Source organism: Centroberyx affinis, unplaced genomic scaffold (assembly GCF_046629955.1).
Source record: "Centroberyx affinis isolate AG114_WGS23_722 - 3 ecotype Tasmania unplaced genomic scaffold, CSIRO-AGI_Caff_v1 ptg000045l_1, whole genome shotgun sequence".
In the NCBI taxonomy this organism is placed as follows: domain Eukaryota; kingdom Metazoa; phylum Chordata; class Actinopteri; order Beryciformes; family Berycidae; genus Centroberyx; species Centroberyx affinis.
In genome coordinates this window covers 173,524-193,948 of record NW_027278758.1, presented here as the reverse complement: position 1 = coordinate 193,948, position 20,425 = coordinate 173,524, and the positions used below count along the sequence as shown (strand labels likewise).

At 41.5% G+C, this 20,425-nt stretch overlaps 1 protein-coding gene across 2 annotated transcripts; it reads left to right on the top strand.

The window, feature by feature from the left end:
• The first annotated feature begins 10,971 nt into the window (after positions 1 to 10,971).
• Positions 10,972 to 20,412, top strand: ankha (ANKH inorganic pyrophosphate transport regulator a). Of its 2 annotated transcripts, none has more exons than XM_071517365.1 (12): positions 10,972 to 11,481; positions 12,710 to 12,926; positions 13,219 to 13,337; positions 13,650 to 13,733; positions 14,092 to 14,262; positions 14,546 to 14,680; positions 15,477 to 15,569; positions 15,668 to 15,760; positions 18,196 to 18,325; positions 18,485 to 18,608; positions 19,009 to 19,129; positions 19,482 to 20,412. In XM_071517365.1, the coding sequence occupies exons 1-12, from the start codon at positions 11,386 to 11,388 to the stop codon at positions 19,584 to 19,586; spliced, it is 1,488 nt and encodes a 495-aa protein (XP_071373466.1). In that variant the 5' UTR covers positions 10,972 to 11,385; the 3' UTR covers positions 19,587 to 20,412. The 2 variants fall into 2 exon arrangements, with proteins under 2 accessions (XP_071373466.1, XP_071373458.1); XM_071517357.1 differs by having other exon boundaries at positions 19,009 to 19,108; positions 19,458 to 20,410.
• The last annotated feature ends 13 nt before the right edge of the window (positions 20,413 to 20,425 follow it).

The window sequence follows — 20,425 nt, the reverse complement described above, 5'->3', positions numbered from 1 at the left end:
ATGTGGTTCACTAATGGGTGGCATGAGCGTCCACTCCTTGAAGTTTCAAAGAAAAAGAAAAAAAATCAATAGTCGAGTAGTAGCAGAGGAGCAGATAAATGGAGGAGGGCAGAGAATAGGAAGGAGAGAAGGGTTTCTTGTACAATTTTACTGTGGACGTTGATGGAGAAACTGGATAAGAAGAATCAGAAATTGGAATTACACGTCCTCTGCTTTCCTTTCATCTGCTGTCTTCGTGTCTTCATCCCTTCTGTCCTTTCCTCTCATTGGGATGCTGCGGAGGATAGTGATCACAGTTACCAGACTCATGTATTGTGGTTATTTGTTTATTGACCCAGGATGTTTCTCATGTTACTGTCTGTATTTCAGAGCAGCTAGACACACAGCAGGAAGCTCTGAGACTGGCTGGCATCATTTCCTCTGATAAGTGCAGATTATAATGAGGTAGGGAGACATTTGATTTTGTTTTCTTCTCCCTCTCTCCTCTTCTCAGTCAGACTGGCTGGTATTATCACCTCTGATTGGTACAGACTGTATAAATTTGCAACCCTATTGGATTACAATACATCTTTATTTTCCATCCCAGGTGGAGATTTACATCAGACTTCAATTGGCGTCCCAAGAAAACATAGCAAATATTGAAAAAATGCATAGTAAACGTTAAAAATACATAAAGTTGGGCCATCATATGCATCAGAATCACTTTATTCAATAAATGTACAGGAATTTGTTTGGGTGGATAATTACATGCAAACCCATATTGTACAGGAATAACTGGACCTCAGTGCAAGAGCGCAAGACATACAGTAGACCACAGACTATACATGTCACTCTACATATTCAATGCATTCAGTTATATGTGGGACAGTTAAATTGAGTTGGATGAAAAAGCAATAATCTGTGAGCATAGAGGCTAAAGCGAAAGTGAAAGGTGTGTTAAACATGCCATACATACAGTAAAAGCAAGTCAAGACATTTGTATATCCCCTAATCACAGTTTTAAGTCTATGCAGTAGGCAACTATGAGTCATACATATTCAGTTATATTCAGAGTTTGGGATGAATTACTTTTTTATAGTTGTTCTCATTTGTTATTGGCAACCATGTGCCTTGGCCGTTTTTGTAGTTATTGTTGTAGCACGAAGTGCACGACTGAGCACAACTAAGTCCATTAAATTTGTGATGAATTTTTGGCATTAAGTTTTCATCATCATGGAGCTGAGAAATGGATTGTGAAATCACAAATGCAGTGATTGAGTGCATGTCATTGTATTTATCAGGTGGGAGCCTCCCATCCCAGTTGATTCACTAAATTACACCCATGACACCTCACTGCCACAGTAAAGTGTGGCATCCCATAAACACCACTCCCACTCCACACCCACACCCACTGTGGTAAATAAAGAGGTGGGTAAACTCCAGTTGGAAATCGCTATAAGACAAGCAATTACACAATTATAGATAAAAATCAGTTATATTTTCAGAAAACATGAAAAAATCGTAAAATCGTAATATTATAAAATCATCAGTTTGATACTAATACTTCCTATGAAGTATAACCATTAATTTACATTATAAAGACTTGTCAGCCTAGAAAGGTGGGTCAGTTCTGTTAAAAAAAGTAAAAAACTGACTAAACTGAGTTTAGATGGATTCACCCTGCCTGTACCTACTCTTAGTGACATACCTGGTTCACAACATTGCACCCAATTATTTCTAACCCTGCGATGTGTTTGAACAACAATAGGCTCATATGACTCTGCAGGCTTGAAACGACCCCTTCAACAGGTCAGGAAGTGAATTGTAGCGCCAATCGGCTGAAGGAACTGCTGACCCTTCTAGATTCAAGTTTCAAGTTTATTTATATAGCGCTTTAAAAAACAAACCAGTTTGTACCAACGTGCTTTACAGAAATTGGTTGTAAAAGACAAGAATACAAATGCCAGAAGTAGCTTGAAGTAGCTCGCTTAGCAGCACAGAAACTGAATTGTCAGCAAACGGTAATTATGCAATTATACCAAGCTGAGAAAGGAGTATGATTACCTACCTCTGCTACCATAGCTATGGCAACATATAACTCATGAGGTAGATTTCCATGGTTTTGGCACCAACTGGTGTCTTTCTTTTCACCCAGAGCTGCTGGCTGCTCTGCTTCAGAGGCTGCCTTTGTTCATTGCCATAATTTCTGACCACAACTCTTAAACTTCCTGTGTAAATTAGTGTGCTGTTCAGCCTTGGCTGCTAGCTCAATGTGTTCCCATGGCCCAGTGAGTTGTACAAAGTAAACACCCCACTGACTATTGGACTACAGTACTAAGTCAGGCTGCTGCTGACTTGAGCGTGTGGTGAATCAACCCAACTAAACTAAAGTAGAGGATGTTCCTTCGAGGTTTGAATCAGTGTGACAGTATTCTGGTTTCCATCTGTCTCTTTCCGTCTCTATCCCTCTCTGTCAGGTTTTCTCGAAAAAGAGGTTGAAGAAGATCCTTCTGAAGATTTTTACTCCCCGTGGACAAGCAACCGGACGCCCAGGGAAATGTACTGTAGCCTTGAGCATACACACACAGATGTAGACACTGGCACATACACACATTCACACAGAACATCAGATAGAGAGACAGACAGATACATTCTCTCACACACACACACACACACACACACACACAGAAAGACAGACAGACAGACCAACAGACACATAGAGACAAGGCTGTGCTCTTGTCATACAGCCGGGACATAATTCAACACGATGGTGTGATGAGATGTTTTTGGAATGGAGTAGAAAATCAATAATCAAGCTGCTTAGTTGGTGGGAGGAGGCTGCAAACTAAGCAGCCACCAAAGACAGCATGGCAGATCAGTCAGGTCGCTCAAGAGCTAATTGTGTCATTAATTATTGACAGTGACAGTTGACAATTATTGACATACCATAGCTACATACAGCCCAACCTGCAGAGCATTTATAGTGATGTATTAAAGAAAACACAGGTATACAGGAGGAAACACAGGGCAATTGATGGCACAAGTACACAGGAAATTGTTTTCTTTTCCACCATAAAAGCAGCTACTTTATCAATTTTTTCAGATTGTTTTGTAGACTGGAATCAAAACCCTGCTGGTCTTGTTTGTGTTTTCTCTCTGTTGTGGCCGTGGAGGCTGTATATGTCATCTCTACTTCGCAACACTGCCAGGTTCGCAAAAAAGGTGTTCTTCAAGGCATGCGTGAAATATTAGCAATTTGGCTGTTCAGATGTTATTGTTGCTGTTTTCATTAGAATGACTCATAAGCCTGATGGCAACACTCTCTGCTAGTATATACTGTATGTGTGAGTGTGAGTGTGTGTGTGTGTGTGTGTGTGTGTGTGTGTGTGTGTGTGTGTGTGTGTGAGTGTGTGCTCTAGTGTTTGAATTAATTAAACCATTTCACTTTAAACAAAACTGAATTGTACTTTCTTGTTTTTTTTTTAGCATAATAGGGAAATAAGCATAATAGGCAATATCCTGAGCTGGCAAAAACAATATTAGACCATCAAGGGAAATTCATGCTGTTCCATATAGAGCCTATTCAATCATCCCTTACTTGTCCTTTTCCTTGAGTTCAGTGTTTGTAAGGCCAAGGTGTGAGGAAAATGACTGAACTAAGACGCTGACAGAATGAATAGAAGCAAGTAAGTAGGCAGCATGAACTTTATTTTGTTATTTAATTTAACAGTGTTGAGGTTGAAGTAATATCGCCAACCTTTATTTCAATCAAATTTATCTGCAGCTAGTAAATTAATGAAACAAAGCATGGAACAGTGGCAGAAGAAAGCACACATGCACAAGCACTCACACATGCATACGGACAGCCATGCATGCATACACACCCATACTCACACACACCCATACACACACACACACTCCCAAAGGCTGGTGCATAGACACATGTAAATAATTAGTGACAACTGCTTTCAACTATGGAAGATTAAAGCTGCACTAGGCAACTTTGCATGCTGGTGGAACCAAATGTCAGCGAGAGGAACCTGTTTGACTTCAAAACCCAGAAGTCATGTGACATGGCATCAGTAAACTACACACTCCTCCGACCTAAACATCTTCTTCGTAGTGTCTGGCGGGGGTGGAGGAGGTGAAGAGGTTCAGCCATGTTTGGGGAGTCCAGCTTTCTCTGGACGGAGCGCTCTCTCGCTGCAGTTTAGAGGCAGTTTTGTATTTTACTCTTAAGTTTTGATGAGTCACGGGAAGTTGCGGAGAAGATTTCCCGGCAGTGACCATACCAGACACCAAAATGTAATTTCGGTAAATAGGATGAATTTACAGGGTTTCAACAGGGGGGCGTGGCTCTGTTGTAGCCCTATTTCCTGATTCAGGCTGATAAAAGGGGTTTATTTTACAACATCTTGTCTAGTGCAGCTTTAACAGGACAAATGACTAAGAAAGGGTGAAACCCAGGAAAGATGGGAGCGTTGGCAAGTATGTCAATGACAAACAACAAGGGTTCATTCACATGTTTTCTTTTCCAGTGAGTACTGAGTCCAGGTCAAGAGCCAGCTTGTTTAAATGGTGTGTAGCTCCTCCCTGCCTGGCCCAGCACAGGTGGACACTGGTGCGCAAATGGTGTGGACCCACAGACTGGTACACTGGTGTGCATACACAAACACACACACACACACACACACACACAGATAGACACACGTAAGCTCAGTGACAGTGGTTTCATCCCAACAAGACCTATAAGGCTTCAAGACCTCATAGTGAGCGATTTTGGGGGAAACTTGAGTATTCCTTAAATCCAAAAGCCTGTAGTCGAGCTAAGATTGTGAGATCCAGTTCAGTTCCATTCAACTTTCTTTATGCATGTAGTGGAATCATCCATCCACACAAGATCTCCATTTTTATAAGGTTGAAACTTGGTATTTCTTCTAATACTCAGGCTCGAGCCTCTGCTAATCACGGGTTAGTAAGAACTTCCCGAAATGCTGCGTTCTTTATTCACAAGTTCAGAGGCATAATAGTTTTGTGGTTTGTCTGTCTCTTTGGGATCCCGTGGCATTAAGAGATTAACATCCAACAGTGAGCGAGGCCTCCTGCCATGGGCGAGGAAATAGGGTGAGTATCCTGTACTGCCGTGTGGGGTAGGTTTACAAGAGAGAACTACTGCAGGTTAAGTAAGTTAAGTGCTCCCATTCTCCTCCCTCCACATGAAGGAATCTAGCCAACTGCTCTTTAGAGTCCTGTTAAATCGTTCAACCATCCTGTTCCCATGGGCATGATAGGTGTAGTCATTTTCTTTATATCATCTGCGTGATCTCTGACTCATACTGCTTTCCTTGATCTGAAAACAATTCCTCTACATGTTCAGGAATGTTTTTTTGTTCATGTAACAACTGTGCCGTACTTTGTAAAGTAGTCTTGTGAAACCATCTACCTGTGGCCACATGTATGACTGGCAGCTCAGTAACGTCAGTACAAACAAACTGAAACAGTTTGCTTGCATTTATGGACTGGAAGGGAGCTTGTTGCTGAGGTACAAGCAGTGGTGGAAAGTAACTAAGTACATTTACTCAAGTACTGTACTTAAGTACAATTTTGAGGTACTTGTACTTTACTTGAGTATTTCCATTTTATGCTACTTTGTACTTATACTCCACTACATTTTAGAGGGAAATATTGTACTTTTTACTCCATTACATGTATTTCACAGCTAGAGTTACTAGTTACTTTTCAGATCAATATTTTATATTTAAAACATTTGATCGTCTTTATAAAATAACTATAAAATAGCATTGTTATAGATTAGACTACCCAAAAGTATAGCTAAATTGTTAAGAGTAGCTTCATCTTGACAACTTTAAAATGCTGCTTACATGTACATGTATGTCAATAAATCAATATTAATATTCCAATAATTTATGAAAAATATAACTCTCTAAATGGGGACAGTTTGCATAATGAGTACTTTTACTTTGATACTCTAAGTACATTTTGCTGCCAATACTTATGTACTTTTACTTAAGTAAGTTTTTGAATGCAGGACTTTTACTTGTAATGGAGTATCTTTACATTGTTGTATTGCTCCTTTTACTTAAGTAAAAGATCTCAGTACTTCTTCCACCACTGGGTACAGGTTTCCTAAAAGGTTCACATGCCTGACATAAATCACAAGTTATCAATATCAGTTCTCATGCTTGACCGGTAGCATATACTCAGGGTTTTCTTCAAAGCGCAGTCAGCAATGTAATGACCTGAGCAAGGGTTACCATGGAGATAATTCAAAGTCTCTGCTATAAGCGCTGTGGGAATGAGCATTTGATATACCTTGTGGTTGCACTGGTGCAATGTGCGCTGTACGGCAGAGCAAGTAATTTCCCAGGGAACTGAACTGCCACCAGTTTTTTCTTGACTTATCTGAGGTGGGGTCGTTGGTGCTGTTCCACCCACTACAGGCTCTATCAGTGAGATCCTGTTCCAGCTGCCAGTAACTGTTTGAAATGTCCATGGTTGAGAAGAATTGAATGCAACCAAACTATCATGAACTCCTGGGAGGGGATGTACATCAGTGATGATGACTGAGTTTCGTTTGTGATAATCTATACAGAATCTATATGTGTTTTTTTTACCATGGCAACAGGGTTGGTCCAGTGGTAATCACTGTCCTCTACAATGTCTTGAGCTGATGAAAGCCTGTTTTCATTGTAGGAGAGGAGCAGTATACCCTCTTTGCAAGGGGAGTGTCGCAGTTGGTCGTGATTTCATGCGTGACCAGGTTTGTCCTGTAGTCAGTGAGCGCGGGCTGAACACATCAGAGAAAGAAGCAAGATTATCCTTCAGTCTTATCTAATGTTCAGTTGTGAGATCGGGGTTTGTTCTCAGCATCGCTACTGCCTGACATTGAGTGAAAAGTTCCTATTGGCATACCGCTGTACAGTGTGATCTCATTACAGTAGCCGATGCAAAACCCACAGATAAGTGTCAGTGTAGTGTGATTCAAACAAACCAGTGTAGCCATTGGGTATGAGTTCCTGAATGGTGTATCCAGTTTGGCTGCAATGACAGGTATAGTAACTGTGGGAGACACTGCAGCATCCACAAGTTTTGGACCATAATAAACCAATGGGACAACCTGCTCATTCACTATTACAGACCTTTTGGTTGTCTAAAATGATGCTTTTGGCAACCAGAAACTCCCATCCTACAATGACAGTCTTAGGGCTGTTTCTGACCACTTGGCAAGTATGTGACATGGGTTGTTGAGCAATACTGAGGTGGACTGACACTGTGCAAACCGAATCCAGTGGGTCCCCATGACTCCAGTTAGAGGAATGAATTGCCTTACCAGCAGTACTTAGCAAAGGGCAGCTGTGGACATTCTGAAGTCCATTTAGAAGAAGATCAGCACCACTTCCCAAAACAGCATGCTCAAGAGTGTCCTCTATCATGGCTGACACATATCGTCTGGTCACATCAGCGCTGGATAAAATGTCTCCAGTAGGTATGGTGGATGAGGATATATTGTCCACTTTGTCTAGGGCCTGGGTAGAATCAGTAGTTGACAACTGCCTGTCATCAATTACTTTGAGTTTACCTGATTGTGATTGGTGTGTGCAGGAGAGTGAAGATGACCTGGGCCTGGGGAACAGTTCTCAATCAGCTGTTCTGAGCCGTTGTTTCCAAGAACTGCGGACCTCCAATATGTCCACTAGAGGGCGTCATATATATCCCCTGAAAGCCCTCTATGGATGCAGATTAATTTACATTTGTGATTAATTTATTGGTATGTAGGAATTGTACTTGTACTTTACATATACTGACTTCCTTGGCATTGTCTGCCAATTGCTGCTGTGGCACCTTTTACCATTTCCCCAAGGGGATCAATAAAGTGCTATCTTGTCTTATCTTAAATCAGATTTATATGAGATCACAATAGTATTGGGCTGTTGGTTTTGCACTGTTTGGGACTGGAAGAGCAAAACCTAATTTTGTTTATAGTTAAAGTTATTTGATTTTTAATCGTTGTCATTTGAAAATGCAGTAAATCTGCAGTTCAGTATTTTACTTCAATAGTGATTTTTCCCCCCCAAAACACAATCATGGTGTTACTTATATACGGTATTCTATTGTATATTACACTGATAAACCTGGTTTGCGAATGGTGGGTTCACAACCATGAAATGAAAAGGGGTTGGGGGCCCACCAAAATCAAATTCTGCTTAGGCCCCCATTAGGCTTGGGGCAGCCCTGCAAAGGCCTACCAGAGTTTTGATATGCATTGCATGTGTATGTTGTTTATTTTTGTAAGTGCATTTGAAACAATACAGGAACACAGACACACACACACACACACACACACACACACACACACACACACACACACACACACACACACACACGTATACAACAGTGTTTGTGTAGAATGTGTGTTTGTAATCAGATTTGCACAAGTCAGACTTTGCTCAAATTTTGCACTGAAGAGGCTGTTGACTCCAGTGTGAATGTGTTATTGTTTTACAAGGCAAACATCTGAGTTGAGGAATTATCTGTGTTCCTTCAGGGAAAAACATGGTTAACAGGGCTTTCCGTGACTTTTAAAGCAACATTCACTTCAGTATACATTACTAGGCATTAACAAGCGTTGGCATTATGTAGTCAATATGTCTACTGACTAAATATTGTTTGGACTGAATATTGGTGTCTGCAGTGAAGTAATCCACAGCTGCTTTAGACTGAAAAGTGATTGCCTAAAAGTGAACACATCACTGGTTTTCAAACCAGTGTTTTCAAACCTTTCTTGCAAGCTATTGCTTAGGTTATGAAATGACACTGACCCTGCGTTTAGATTCCTAATATCCTTGTGTCAATATGGAGAGCGCAGTGTGTCTTGTCAGCTAGTTAGCATGCAAATGTGCTCCCAGTGCCACCATAGACTTGTTGGAGTCAAAGAACCGTAAAAACCATGAAACATCTAAATTATGGTGAACGAAATAGGCATTGATAGTGGGGTGCTAAGACTAAATGTTTTACTCAGCTCTACTAATGTCAGTCTCCTGACTAGATCCTTGCTTGTGTTCTTTTAAAATCTCATATGTACGTCGCTTTAGATAAAAGTGTCTGCCAAATGGGAAATTGTAAATTGTAATGGAAACCCAATAAAGAATTAGTTTCCTAGTCAGAGAAAAACACAAACAGCAAAATAAGACTGAATGTTAAAACCCCTCCAAACCATAAAATTAAATGAGGGGACAAGGCATGGGTTGGCCCCTTGACCAAGAAGGTTTTATCATCTTAGAAACTTGTAAACTCATGGAAAATTTATTCCAAAATCAACATGTTCATGCCAACATCAAAGATCTGGTCCAATGTCACAGCATACGCATGAGTAAACAACACTCCACTGAACTGATTTGAGATCACTATTGATTGATAAGACATTTGGCAAACCCCTATTCTCCTTCACACACATTCATTCGTACACTGACACTCATATAGATCCCTATACATTCATATCTAAGCACTACTCCATGCTTTATTATTCAAATTCGTAGTGAGTTATACGATAGTACACAAAGAGCTAGTATATGTGCTACACTTAAGATAGTTCTGGACTGTTTGCTGAAAAATAAAAAACACATACTTGTCCAAAAGTGTTTTTCTAAGACTACATGGTTTACTCTCCTACCCTACGGAAAGCATTGAAGTTATCTAGTTATAAAAACCCTGAAAAGAAATAGTAGTAGAGTTAAAGAAAATCCTGACATTATAATGGAATTCATTATTTCAGCCTCAGATGAACTCACAGAATGTACTTGAAAGTGTTGACCTGAAGTGTTGAACATCTGACACTGTTTACAGCTGCTGGGTAAAGTCATGAAACTTGGCAGGCAGGAAAACACTGTGCCGACTGTTAAAACCTTTTGAATAACCTCCCTCAGGCATCAGAGACACAAATCACTTTTGTCCTGACTGAAAATTATTCAAAGTTGCAGAGTTGGCTGTCCTCAATGCTCCGCTCTTTATCCAATTGACATTAACTAAAGTAGGCCTACTGAGATAAATACCAGATATGTAACCTTAAAATAGTGTGTGAAAGGGAGCAAGGGGTTGTAGAATATTACTAACAGCCTGGAGATGAAGTGTAACATTGACTGTTAAATCAAATAAGCACGCAGGCAGGGAATGTAGCCTTAATCAATGTCAGGGGATGCACTCTGCAATCTATAACCTCTAGTTACATATAGGCCTAGTTGACTAATAAAACCGCACTTTGTTCTCTTACCACCAATTCCCCATCAAGATGCATTTTGCCTCTTGCCAGCCCGTCACTGTAAACAAGGGCTTGTTCTTAATTAACTTGCCTGGTGAAATAAAGGTTAAATAAATAAAAAAAAATAAGTGGTTGCAAATTAGGTTTGACAACATCTTTAGACAAATTTTGCTTTCCTGCCTGGTCCACCAGGAGTCAGTATTGCACTATCGCCATATCCGGGCTTATCTGATTATCCTCCATACAAAATAAGGCTGGCTGAAGCACATCCATATATTACATGTAGCCTACAATGTAAAAATAAGAATTTAACACAGGGCCTAACTCCTGTGATGCGTGTAGTACAAGTGTCACCAGTGCGTTTGGTGTCTCACTATGTAAATCATCTTACCTTCTGTATCATTCAACATTGCTGTACCAGTCTAGTTTGCTTTACTTAACATTGTTTATATGTTTATTTGTATTTACAGAAAACAATATTGACGTATCTATTCATTCAGCCGGACGCAGTAATTCAGGTGATTTAATCCGACAGCAATCGTAGATGTGTTTGCTGTCAGCCTTGCCATGGCATGGAAATGCCCGTTAAACGTCTGTTCGCATTGTATCTTTACATGCAATAAAAAAGCCAGGTTTAGCCTTGGTGACGTCACGGACGGGGTGCCTGGCCCACGTGCGGTAACGTTAGCGGGTTACAGCCTGGGGAGGGTCGACAGCGAGGTGCCTCAGCACAGGCGCAGTCAAATGCGGACTATAAAACAAACCAAAACCCTCCCTTTGGAATACACGTTTATTGTTTTGATCTAAGTCTTGACCGACATTTTCTCGGTTTGATTCGGCGCTGTTCGGTGTCACCTTTTTATCTCCCCCCTGATGATTTGTGAGGAAGATGCGCTCGTCTGAAATTTCCGTTGACCTTCGCCTCCGCTCAGCACCGAAGCATTCTTACTTTGAACCGCTGCCGTTACAGGAGCGTCCCGACTCCTGCCGTCTCATCTAATCACTTAGACTAAGGTCATTTTCGCTAGAATACAGGTGCTTGATACTGCCTTCTAGCCGGTAATCTTTGATTTTTTTTAAACAATCAAGACCGAGGCAGATGCCCCTCGTTCTGTCATCCCGGCTGTACTATGGTGGAGTTTCCATCTCTCAGTCCCTACTGGCCTCTCCTCCGCTTTCTGGTGCCTCTGGCTATCACCAATGTTGCCATCGACCTCGGGGAACAGGTAACGGTTATGTTTTGCGGCTTGCTTGCTCCTAACCTGCGTTGTTTTGTTGTACGTCAATAACACCGTATAGACTGCAGCTTGCTAGCAGCGGCTAACCGCTCTATTCTGCCTCACAGAATAACGTTTTTGTATCTCATACAGCTGCTACTGGCGAGCGTCATTTTTTTCCGCTTCCAGACTGGGGTCTTGGCGTCTTAAAAACCAATACCGTTTCATCAATTGCTAATTGAACGTTACGCTCCCATTTATCCTGTTTATCCTAACAGAAGACTGGCTTGTGTTGTAGCTAGAGCTAGCTTAGCTGGTAGGCTGAGAGGTAACTGTCCATTAGGGTGGTATAACATATATGTAACGTTATGTATTTAGGAAGGAGAGGCTTGTGAAACCCTCAATTTGAGGAAGGCCCGTGATTATTCTGAGACACAAGGTATTTGCTGAAACAGTCGCTACTCTGTGACCAAAAGCAATCAGCTCTTGTTAATTTCTGTGGCATATCTTCCCATTCTCAGCAGGCAGCACACTACCTGCGTCTGATTTGTTTGCCACTTGATTAATCAGTAAATCTATATCAAGGCCTATTTATAGAATGACGGCGGATCGTCCATACAGGTTAAAAACATTGTGTGTTTTATTTTAATGGTCATTCTCCCGCTGACACACACGCACACGCACGCACACACAAACATTTCCTGCTTCCCAGCCAGATGACCGATCTAGTGGCTGGGCAGCAGCCTGTACCCAAGGGACAGTGGACAGATAGAGTGCAAGTAAAAAACACATTGAGACTCGGAGAGGTTAGGATTATGCTTATGTAATGGCCCTGTTAGCTGGTATAAATAGCACACGTTCCCGCAATGGAAAAGGCAGCTGTAGTTGGTGATCTGAAGGCAAAACTGAATGGGATTTTATTTACTGTAACTTATTTAGTGATTGGGTGTTTTCACATTCTGCTCAAGCTGTTTCCCATCTAGACATTATGATGGCAGTGTGTGCCACTCACAGTTGCACTAGTCAAAGGTCTCATTTTATTGTCATTGTAAGGCAGATACAAGGTTTCATTTCTTGAAACGGCAATTGCCTTTTGGGCTCAGATATAGATAGGCTAAATCACAGTCATGTGGGCTATTGCACGCTGCCAATTTGGACTTCTCTTTTTTTCCCCTATGTGCTGTCTCATTCCTCCCACACCTCCCCCTGCACACCCACCCCATAATATCTCTTACAGGCCCTCAACAGGGGCATAGCCACAGTCAAAGAGGATGCAGTTGAAATGCTGGCCAGCTATGGTCTGGCTTATTCCCTGATGAAGTTCTTCACTGGACCCATGAGCGACTTCAAGAATGTGGGCCTGGTGTTTGTCAACAGCAAGAGGGACCGAAGAAAGGCTGTGTTCTGCATGGTGGCAGCCGGGGCCATAGCATTTGTCCTTCATATCTTGATAGGTGTGTGTTTAAGGGTTGTTTGTGTATACAAGATGACATGTTGCGCTTGCCATTCCTGTAAACCACTTCCTGTAAACACAAAGTTTTGGGAACTGTGGCAAACCCAAGATTCATTACTCTTGCATTTCCTGACAGCCTTGGGCGCAATGCATTTTCTTTCTGGGGAAAATCACCATCACTGCTATTTAAAGAAAACAAAAAACAAAAAAACCCCAGATTAGATAACTTAATATTTTGGGGTTCGTTATCTCCTTACCCTCTAGTCACCTGTGTTTTCCTCCCCTCCCTGTAGCTCACACAGATTTAGGGTACTACATCATTAATAAGCTCCACCATGTGGATGAGTCTGTGGGGCACAAGACAAGGAAGGCTTTCTTATACCTGGCTGCGTTCCCTTTGTTGGATGCAATGGTGAGTATCCTGTATGGCTGGATTTTTCTCCTCCATAACCCAGTGCATGAGTAGTCAGACATATTATCATGCAAGAGATGGATTTAAAAACACCTGACCTAGAAAGAGATTTATTTATTTATTTATTTTTTAAAATCCTCTGCCCATGCCAGTTTCAAGAGATCGCCTATCCGCTCTTTAAAGTCTATCTCACTTCCATTATATAGCCTATCATCCAATTATGGTCGAGAAAATGGCTAAAATAGAGCTTTTGTTTTTATCTAAGGACTTGGTGTCCTGGGGTAACATTATTGTCCATTGTTCTGTTTCAAGGCGTGGATTCATGCAGGGATTCTTCTCAAGCACAAGTACAGCGTCATAGTAGGCTCAGCCTCAATCTCTGATGTTGTGGCCCAGGTAATGAGATCCATTCCTTGATTATATTCTACATTTGAAGAGTTTCATTCAAAAATTAGATGTCTATCCACTATTTGGAAATGGTGGCAATGTAATGAAATGTACAGTATTGTTACAAAATGACTGATAACACAATGTTAAAACAAATTATGGTATACATATTTTTTTTTTTAAATCATAATAGGTAACTTAGTCTTTGGTTGACCAAAAGTTAACCCTTTATTTTAGATGTGTTGAACAGACATTCAGATAATCATAGAAAAAACCCCCAGAAATAATATGGTAACTGTTTCCAATGTGTACATTTGTAGTCCACTTCTTTCGCTGTTGTTGATGATAGCCGTCTTCTTTTTGGTAGATTGTCTTCGTGGCCATTCTCCTCCACAGTAACCTGGAATGCGTGGAGCCCTTACTCATCCCCATCCTGTCCCTGTACATGGGTGCCTTGGTCCGTTTCAGCATTGTCGGTCTAGGTTACTACTGTAACATTCACGACAACATCCCAGACTCCAGTGGACTAGATGTGGGGGTAAGCAAAAGTATTTTGTTAGTTTTGTGACAGTGTGCTATAAGGACAGAGAGAGGGAAATGGGACAGAGTTGAATGAGGGGATTTAGACCCCTGCTGGTGTCGTATACATGATATACATGCTAACTAGTTGAGCTAAAGGGACAGCGGCTTTGGGTTGAATTCTGCTTTTGGATCTAATAATCAGCATGACTGATCTAAAAAAAGGGACATTTTTGACAAGTGATTTATTTAGTTATTTCCCCTTTAGTTCCCCTCTCACTTCGTTGCCTTTAACCCTGCAGGGTGATGCCACCATCAAAAAGATGCTGAGTTTCTGGTGGCCCCTGGCCCTCATCCTGGCCACTCAGCGCATCAGCAGACCCATCGTCAACCTGTTTGTGTCTCGCGACCTCAAGGGGAGCACTGCGGCTACAGAGGTGAGTGTATCAGGTGTCTAATACCCCAACCACACCTGTGCCATTCTCTTGAATTGCGAAACAATGCAAAGATTTTTTTTTTTTACGGGATATTAGATGTTGCTACTCTTTTGTGGCTCATCTGTCACACAGTGTCTAACTATCATATGGGAGTGGGAAGAACCTATTAGTTTCTCAATAAATCAGGGTCATATCAGTATAATTTCCAAGAATTTATTATTATTTATGTCTTAGACTGTTAGAAAGGCTATTGTTCGATATGAACGGTTGGGTATTATTAAGAGAGACTTTACAGCCACGTTAAGCTTGTGGGATAATTCTCCCCTCAAGTTATTGCAGATGAAATGCCAGATGCTAACAATCTCCCTCTGGAGCTTTCTGGCTTGTAGAGACCCTAACTACTAGAGACAATACAAAGCTGTTTACCAGAATGAACTGGAAATCATTGACAACACTGGCTGCCAGTGGTTTGGGTGATTCACCATGTTCATGTGGAACTCAGGGCATGATTACACTGAGTGAAAACATTCCTACATGGCCCTACTGTTCCTGCGCAAAGCCTGACACTGCCTGTTGTTGTTTGTGACACAATAACAAGCCCGAAGCTGTTATCTAATCATAAACTTGTTAAAAACCACACGCCACTGGGAAAGTAACAGACACACATATTGCTTTCATGTGCGCTTTGGTTAGTCACCTGTCGTTCGTTTTGCTGTGTAGCCGTGTGTGCGGTATTTTTAACATTAAACTGGTAGCGTGCTGATGACTAATGGCTGCCGTGTCTTTGTCATTCCAGGCTGTGGCTGTGCTCACAGCCACATATCCTGTGGGTCACATGCCCTACGGTTGGTTAACTGAACTGAGAGCAGTGTACCCTGCCTTTGACAAGGTAAACCACGAACCCCCCAAAGTATTTGTTCTAGTAGTAACAATGTTTATTGTAGATGGCTTTGTTATGTGCCGCTAATGTTGTTCTCCTACCAATAGAACAATCCCAGCAACAAGTTGAATTCTGCCAGCCCAGTCACCAAGTCAAACATTAAAAAGTTTACATTCTGCTGCCTGGCTCTATCACTCACGGTAAGATGAGAATGAATCTTTTTTTTTTTTTTTTTTTGCTGGTTACGCCCTCAGAATATGGTATGAATGTGCTCAAGGCCATCAAACAGAAAGGTGTTGTCAACAGTTTCTCTTTGTCCTGCTGTGTGCGTTCTGTATGGAAAGAGTCCTGAATTTGGGGCTGGAATGTCAGTCGGGATAAGTGGGGTTCACTGAAAGGAGAAAAAAAAAACCCTCAACATGATAATCACCTAACCATTTTCCTCCCAAATTATGGAACTATTTTGACACTTTTCAGGTATTGATGTTATTTAAACAGAATGTTATTTAAAACAGCTACAGCCACCTTGACAGATGACAGTGCTGGTGTAAAGTTCCAGTATTAATTTACCACAATAGGCACTCCCAAGCTTGCAATGTATTTGTTTGCACTTGAAAGTGTCCTCCATTGTCACAGTACTGTGTAAGCCGTCCTAGGTGTCAAGTGTCTTGCCAGTGTCCAACCAAAACCTGTCCAACCAAAGCCTCCCATCTCAAGCAAGTCATCTTTTCTGAAATGCAGAGAAAAGATGGAGCTGTTAGGTTCTTGCAGATCTCTGACTTGGTGTTTTCCCCCAAACACATAACCCAAACTGTCCTCTGTTATGTTTATGTTCTCACTGTGTCACAGATTAGGAGATACTATATGTAGGTCAGGTTTTAAGTGCGAGACTGACGCAAACGGGCATTCTCCCCAGTGTTCTGTAGGAACATGTCTGACATTGTTTTTACCCAGCTTCATTTATGCAATGATGTCAGGTTTCCCACTAAATCATATCTGACCCGCCTTCTTAGCTGAACCTTGTAAACAAAGGCAGATTTTATAAGTGAAGAAAGGTCTCATATTGAAGAAACTTGATTACTTTGGTACACATACATCGATGTTCAGAATGATCAGGTTTTACAACTTTGCTGCAGGCGTACTGAATGTACTTTTCCTTCGCCGTCCCGTCATGGTTTCAGGTTGCAGAGAGAGACAGGGTGGAATTTGTGGGAATTTGTGTGGCCAAGGGGCTTTTGTTTCCCCCTGACACTCCTACCCACGCCTTAAGAGCTTAATAAAATAGGTATTCACATAAAACATATCGGTTTACACATTTAAAAAGCCCTTGCCGTTGTAAATTACTTCTAAGTAAGGAGTGCTGCGGCCGCGTTATGTATGCTGTTGGTGAGTGTTTTTGTTTTTCAGCAGAGTGTTTGGAAAGAACACATGGTTCACATCGGATCATGGAGTGTTGTCAGGCGTAATTTTTCAGTCTGTGTTATTACGATACACAGTGAATGTCAGTTAAATAAAAGATGGCCTTTGCCCCAGATTCACATTAGTTGTCTAACAACTTCAGTAAGAAAAACAGGAAGTTTGTGGCCAAGGTTGTGTCTTTTTAGGAGGAGGAGAACGGCAGACCAGATGTGGAGTCCCACAGTTGTAAACATGTGTGTGGGGGCGTATGCTAGGCACGGCTCGATCGACACGGAGGTGCTAAAAACACAAGCTCAAGCTGACAGCCCTCATGCCAAAACTTGTTCTGAGTGCATCCCAAGGAATGACAACAGAACTAAAAACAGAGAGGAGAGAGTTGGCACACAGGAGCATACTCAGATATAAATGCATGACTCGGGTCTTTTAAAAAAAGACCTGAGTAACGTACAGCAGCAAATAATTGTATATCATGAAAACAGAACTTGTTGAGGAGATTCAGGCAGGTCGTGTGGATGTCTCACCTTGTTTAGGGAAACCACAGATGATTCAGGGGAGACGGCGGTTTGGTTTGGTTTATTTCCTCCATGCTAACATAATGATAGATGGCAGGTCCGCACCAAATGAAATCATCAGAAACCACATCAAATCCATCTGTCCAAATTGATAATTTCCCACAACATAACAACTAATTCTTCAAGAAGAGTAGGTGAAAGTATGGTGAATTACAAATTAATTTGGTACGAGTGAATTACTCTACGCGGTTTGGTTTGCTCAAATTATCATCAGAGCTTTCATATTTTGTGGGTTGTCATCCCTTCCCTCTCCCTTCCTCTCTTTTTACCTCAAAGTATGACTCAATGTGTACTGTACATAAAAATCTTATAAACAAATTGATATATTCTTTTTCCAAGTGTTGGTACTAGGCTACATTTAGACTAGTTTCACAGTTAAATAAGAAAATCTTTGAGGTTGTTTTAGTTACGTTAGATTCGAGATGGCTTTTGCAATGCTGCACGTGCCTAGGCGACTGCTTCTAGAAACAATAACATTGTCCGTTGTACGCTTGCTTGCTTGTTTCACGCGAGCTTCAAAGGCCCCACATTCAATGTGAAACCCCTTGATTTAATGATCTAATGAATTCTAATGAGGCGTGCCAGGCTGCCCTATTGTGGCGCCGTGAACGCAGAATTCATTCAGTCTGTTTATGTTTGCCCAGCTCTGCTTTGTGGTGTTTTGGACGCCTCATGTGTCAGAGAAGATCCTGGTTGATGTCATCGGAGTGGAGTATGCTTTCGCTGAGCTGTGTGTGGTTCCGCTCCGAATTTTCTCCTTCTTTCCTCTGCCAGGTAAGAAGCCTGATAGACATTATTCAGCGTGAATGTCCAACTGCATTTTCCCCTCTCTGTCTCTCTCTGAGCTTTCTACTGTGGCTTTAACCATGCTGTAGCTCAGACCAGTGGGGTGATCTTTCCACTTTGTGTGTGTGTGTGTGTGTGTGTGTGCAGTGACTGTTAGGGCTCATTTGACTGGATGGCTCATGACCCTGAAAAAGACCTTTGTGCTGGCCCCCAGCTCGGTTCTCCGCATCATTGTCCTCATCACCAGTCTAGTTGTGCTGCCTTATATGGGGTAAGTCAACACTTCAGAGAACACAGTCGGTGTCACAAGGGTCACTTCTGTGGCTGAGGCGCACTGCATTATTTAATATGTCATATGGCATTTTATTGTGATAAAATGCTAGCAAGCAGCAACTCTGAATTACTCTCTTTGCCCCGATGAACAAAAAAGTCAAATTAAGAAACGTCTGTGTTTATTGCTTAGCATTTCCTTGTTTTTATGCCTGACAAGACCAAACAAGTAGGCTAGAAACTGTCCTTCCATTGTAAAAATAAATGCCTTCACTTAATCATTTGTAAAACAATTTTTATAGTAGGTAGTACCTGCTGAAATCGTTCCATAACGCCTTCAGCACAATGCAGTACCAAGGCAGGCAGGATTGTTGTCTGATGACTCTTCTCATGTGTTTCAGGGTTCACGGGGCCACACTCGGGGTTGGATCCCTCTTAGCTGGTTTCATAGGGGAGTCTACTATGGTTGCCATAGCTGCCTGCTATGTTTATCGACAGCAGGTGAGAAGACCTATGGAGTTAGTGGGGAAAATATACACCTTTATCCTCTGCTTTTCTGGTCACTGCTCCCATCAGCAGCCATTTTGCACCAGGCATTTTGTGTGCCTCCCTTGTAAGCATTCAGTTTAATTGAGTTGTGATTCAATCATGTGATTGAAAGCAACCCGTAGATGAAGACATGTTCATCTAAGCCCTGATAGTGCTTTTTCCACAGAAAAAATAGAATGTAAATTAAAACAAATGTGATTTCATTTCATACCGCTACAAGGCTTTCCATAGTTAGATGGCGTGAAGTGCAAACGCCCTCCAGAATACGTGTTCATTTTTTTCTTGACTGGCTTTTCCACAGAAAAACAATGAGATGTCCAACGAGCTGGTGGTGGAGGGGGAGGACTCCGCCCCCATGAGCGAGGTTTGCTCCAGGACTCCGATGGACGCCATCGAGGAGCTCCAGGAGGAGGAGGAGGAACAGGAGTGAACTGTCTGAACAGAGGGGAAAGTGAAGCTGACTTCCATGTGGAAATATTGCTGAAGAGGAGACCATGGAGTGTTACAGTGCTGGAAAGGGAAGAGGACCTGAGTATGGTTTGGTTTGAGAGGTTCTCCATATAGAATGAACTATCTATAAGAGTGACAGGGTCTTCTACATGTTGACCTATCCACCATTACGACGCACACTGTAAAGAAAGCCATGCACCACAAAGTGTTCATTCATCAGTGTAAATACCTTGATGTCTTCCAATCTTCTGGACAGTTTCCATAGTTTTGCATCATTACATCAGAGAGGGTGTATTAACCACTTTCATGTGTTTACTGGTAAATGAACAAGGGAAAACGACACAGGAGAACTTTTCCTCCTCCGCAACAAGAATGAAATGTCTGTTGAGTGGTAGTGGAGTTGCCGAAATACAGATCATTATTTTATGTTATATTATTTTATCAAGATTAAGCAACAAGGCCTTGCTTGACTTCAAATATAGGGATATCTTGTGGGACTTGTTGGGTTGTGCAATCGTATTTTACATAAAATGGTGTACAGATTATTGTTGTTTTATATAGGTGATGCAATGTGTATATTTAATTGCCCAGAGGGGTCAGGAATCCCTCATATCATTGCGTGTTACAGAATACAATTATTATTGTCTACTTTCCATGCAGTCTGGGAGTCCATCTACTTTGTTTTGCCAAGCACTTCTATTTTCCTGGTAGCGTATTCAGACTGTCGTATGTACTGTATATACTGTATAGGCATTCTTATTTGGCAAATAAATTGCTTTATTATTAACTTGTCTAGAGACCTCAATCTTAATGACAAGT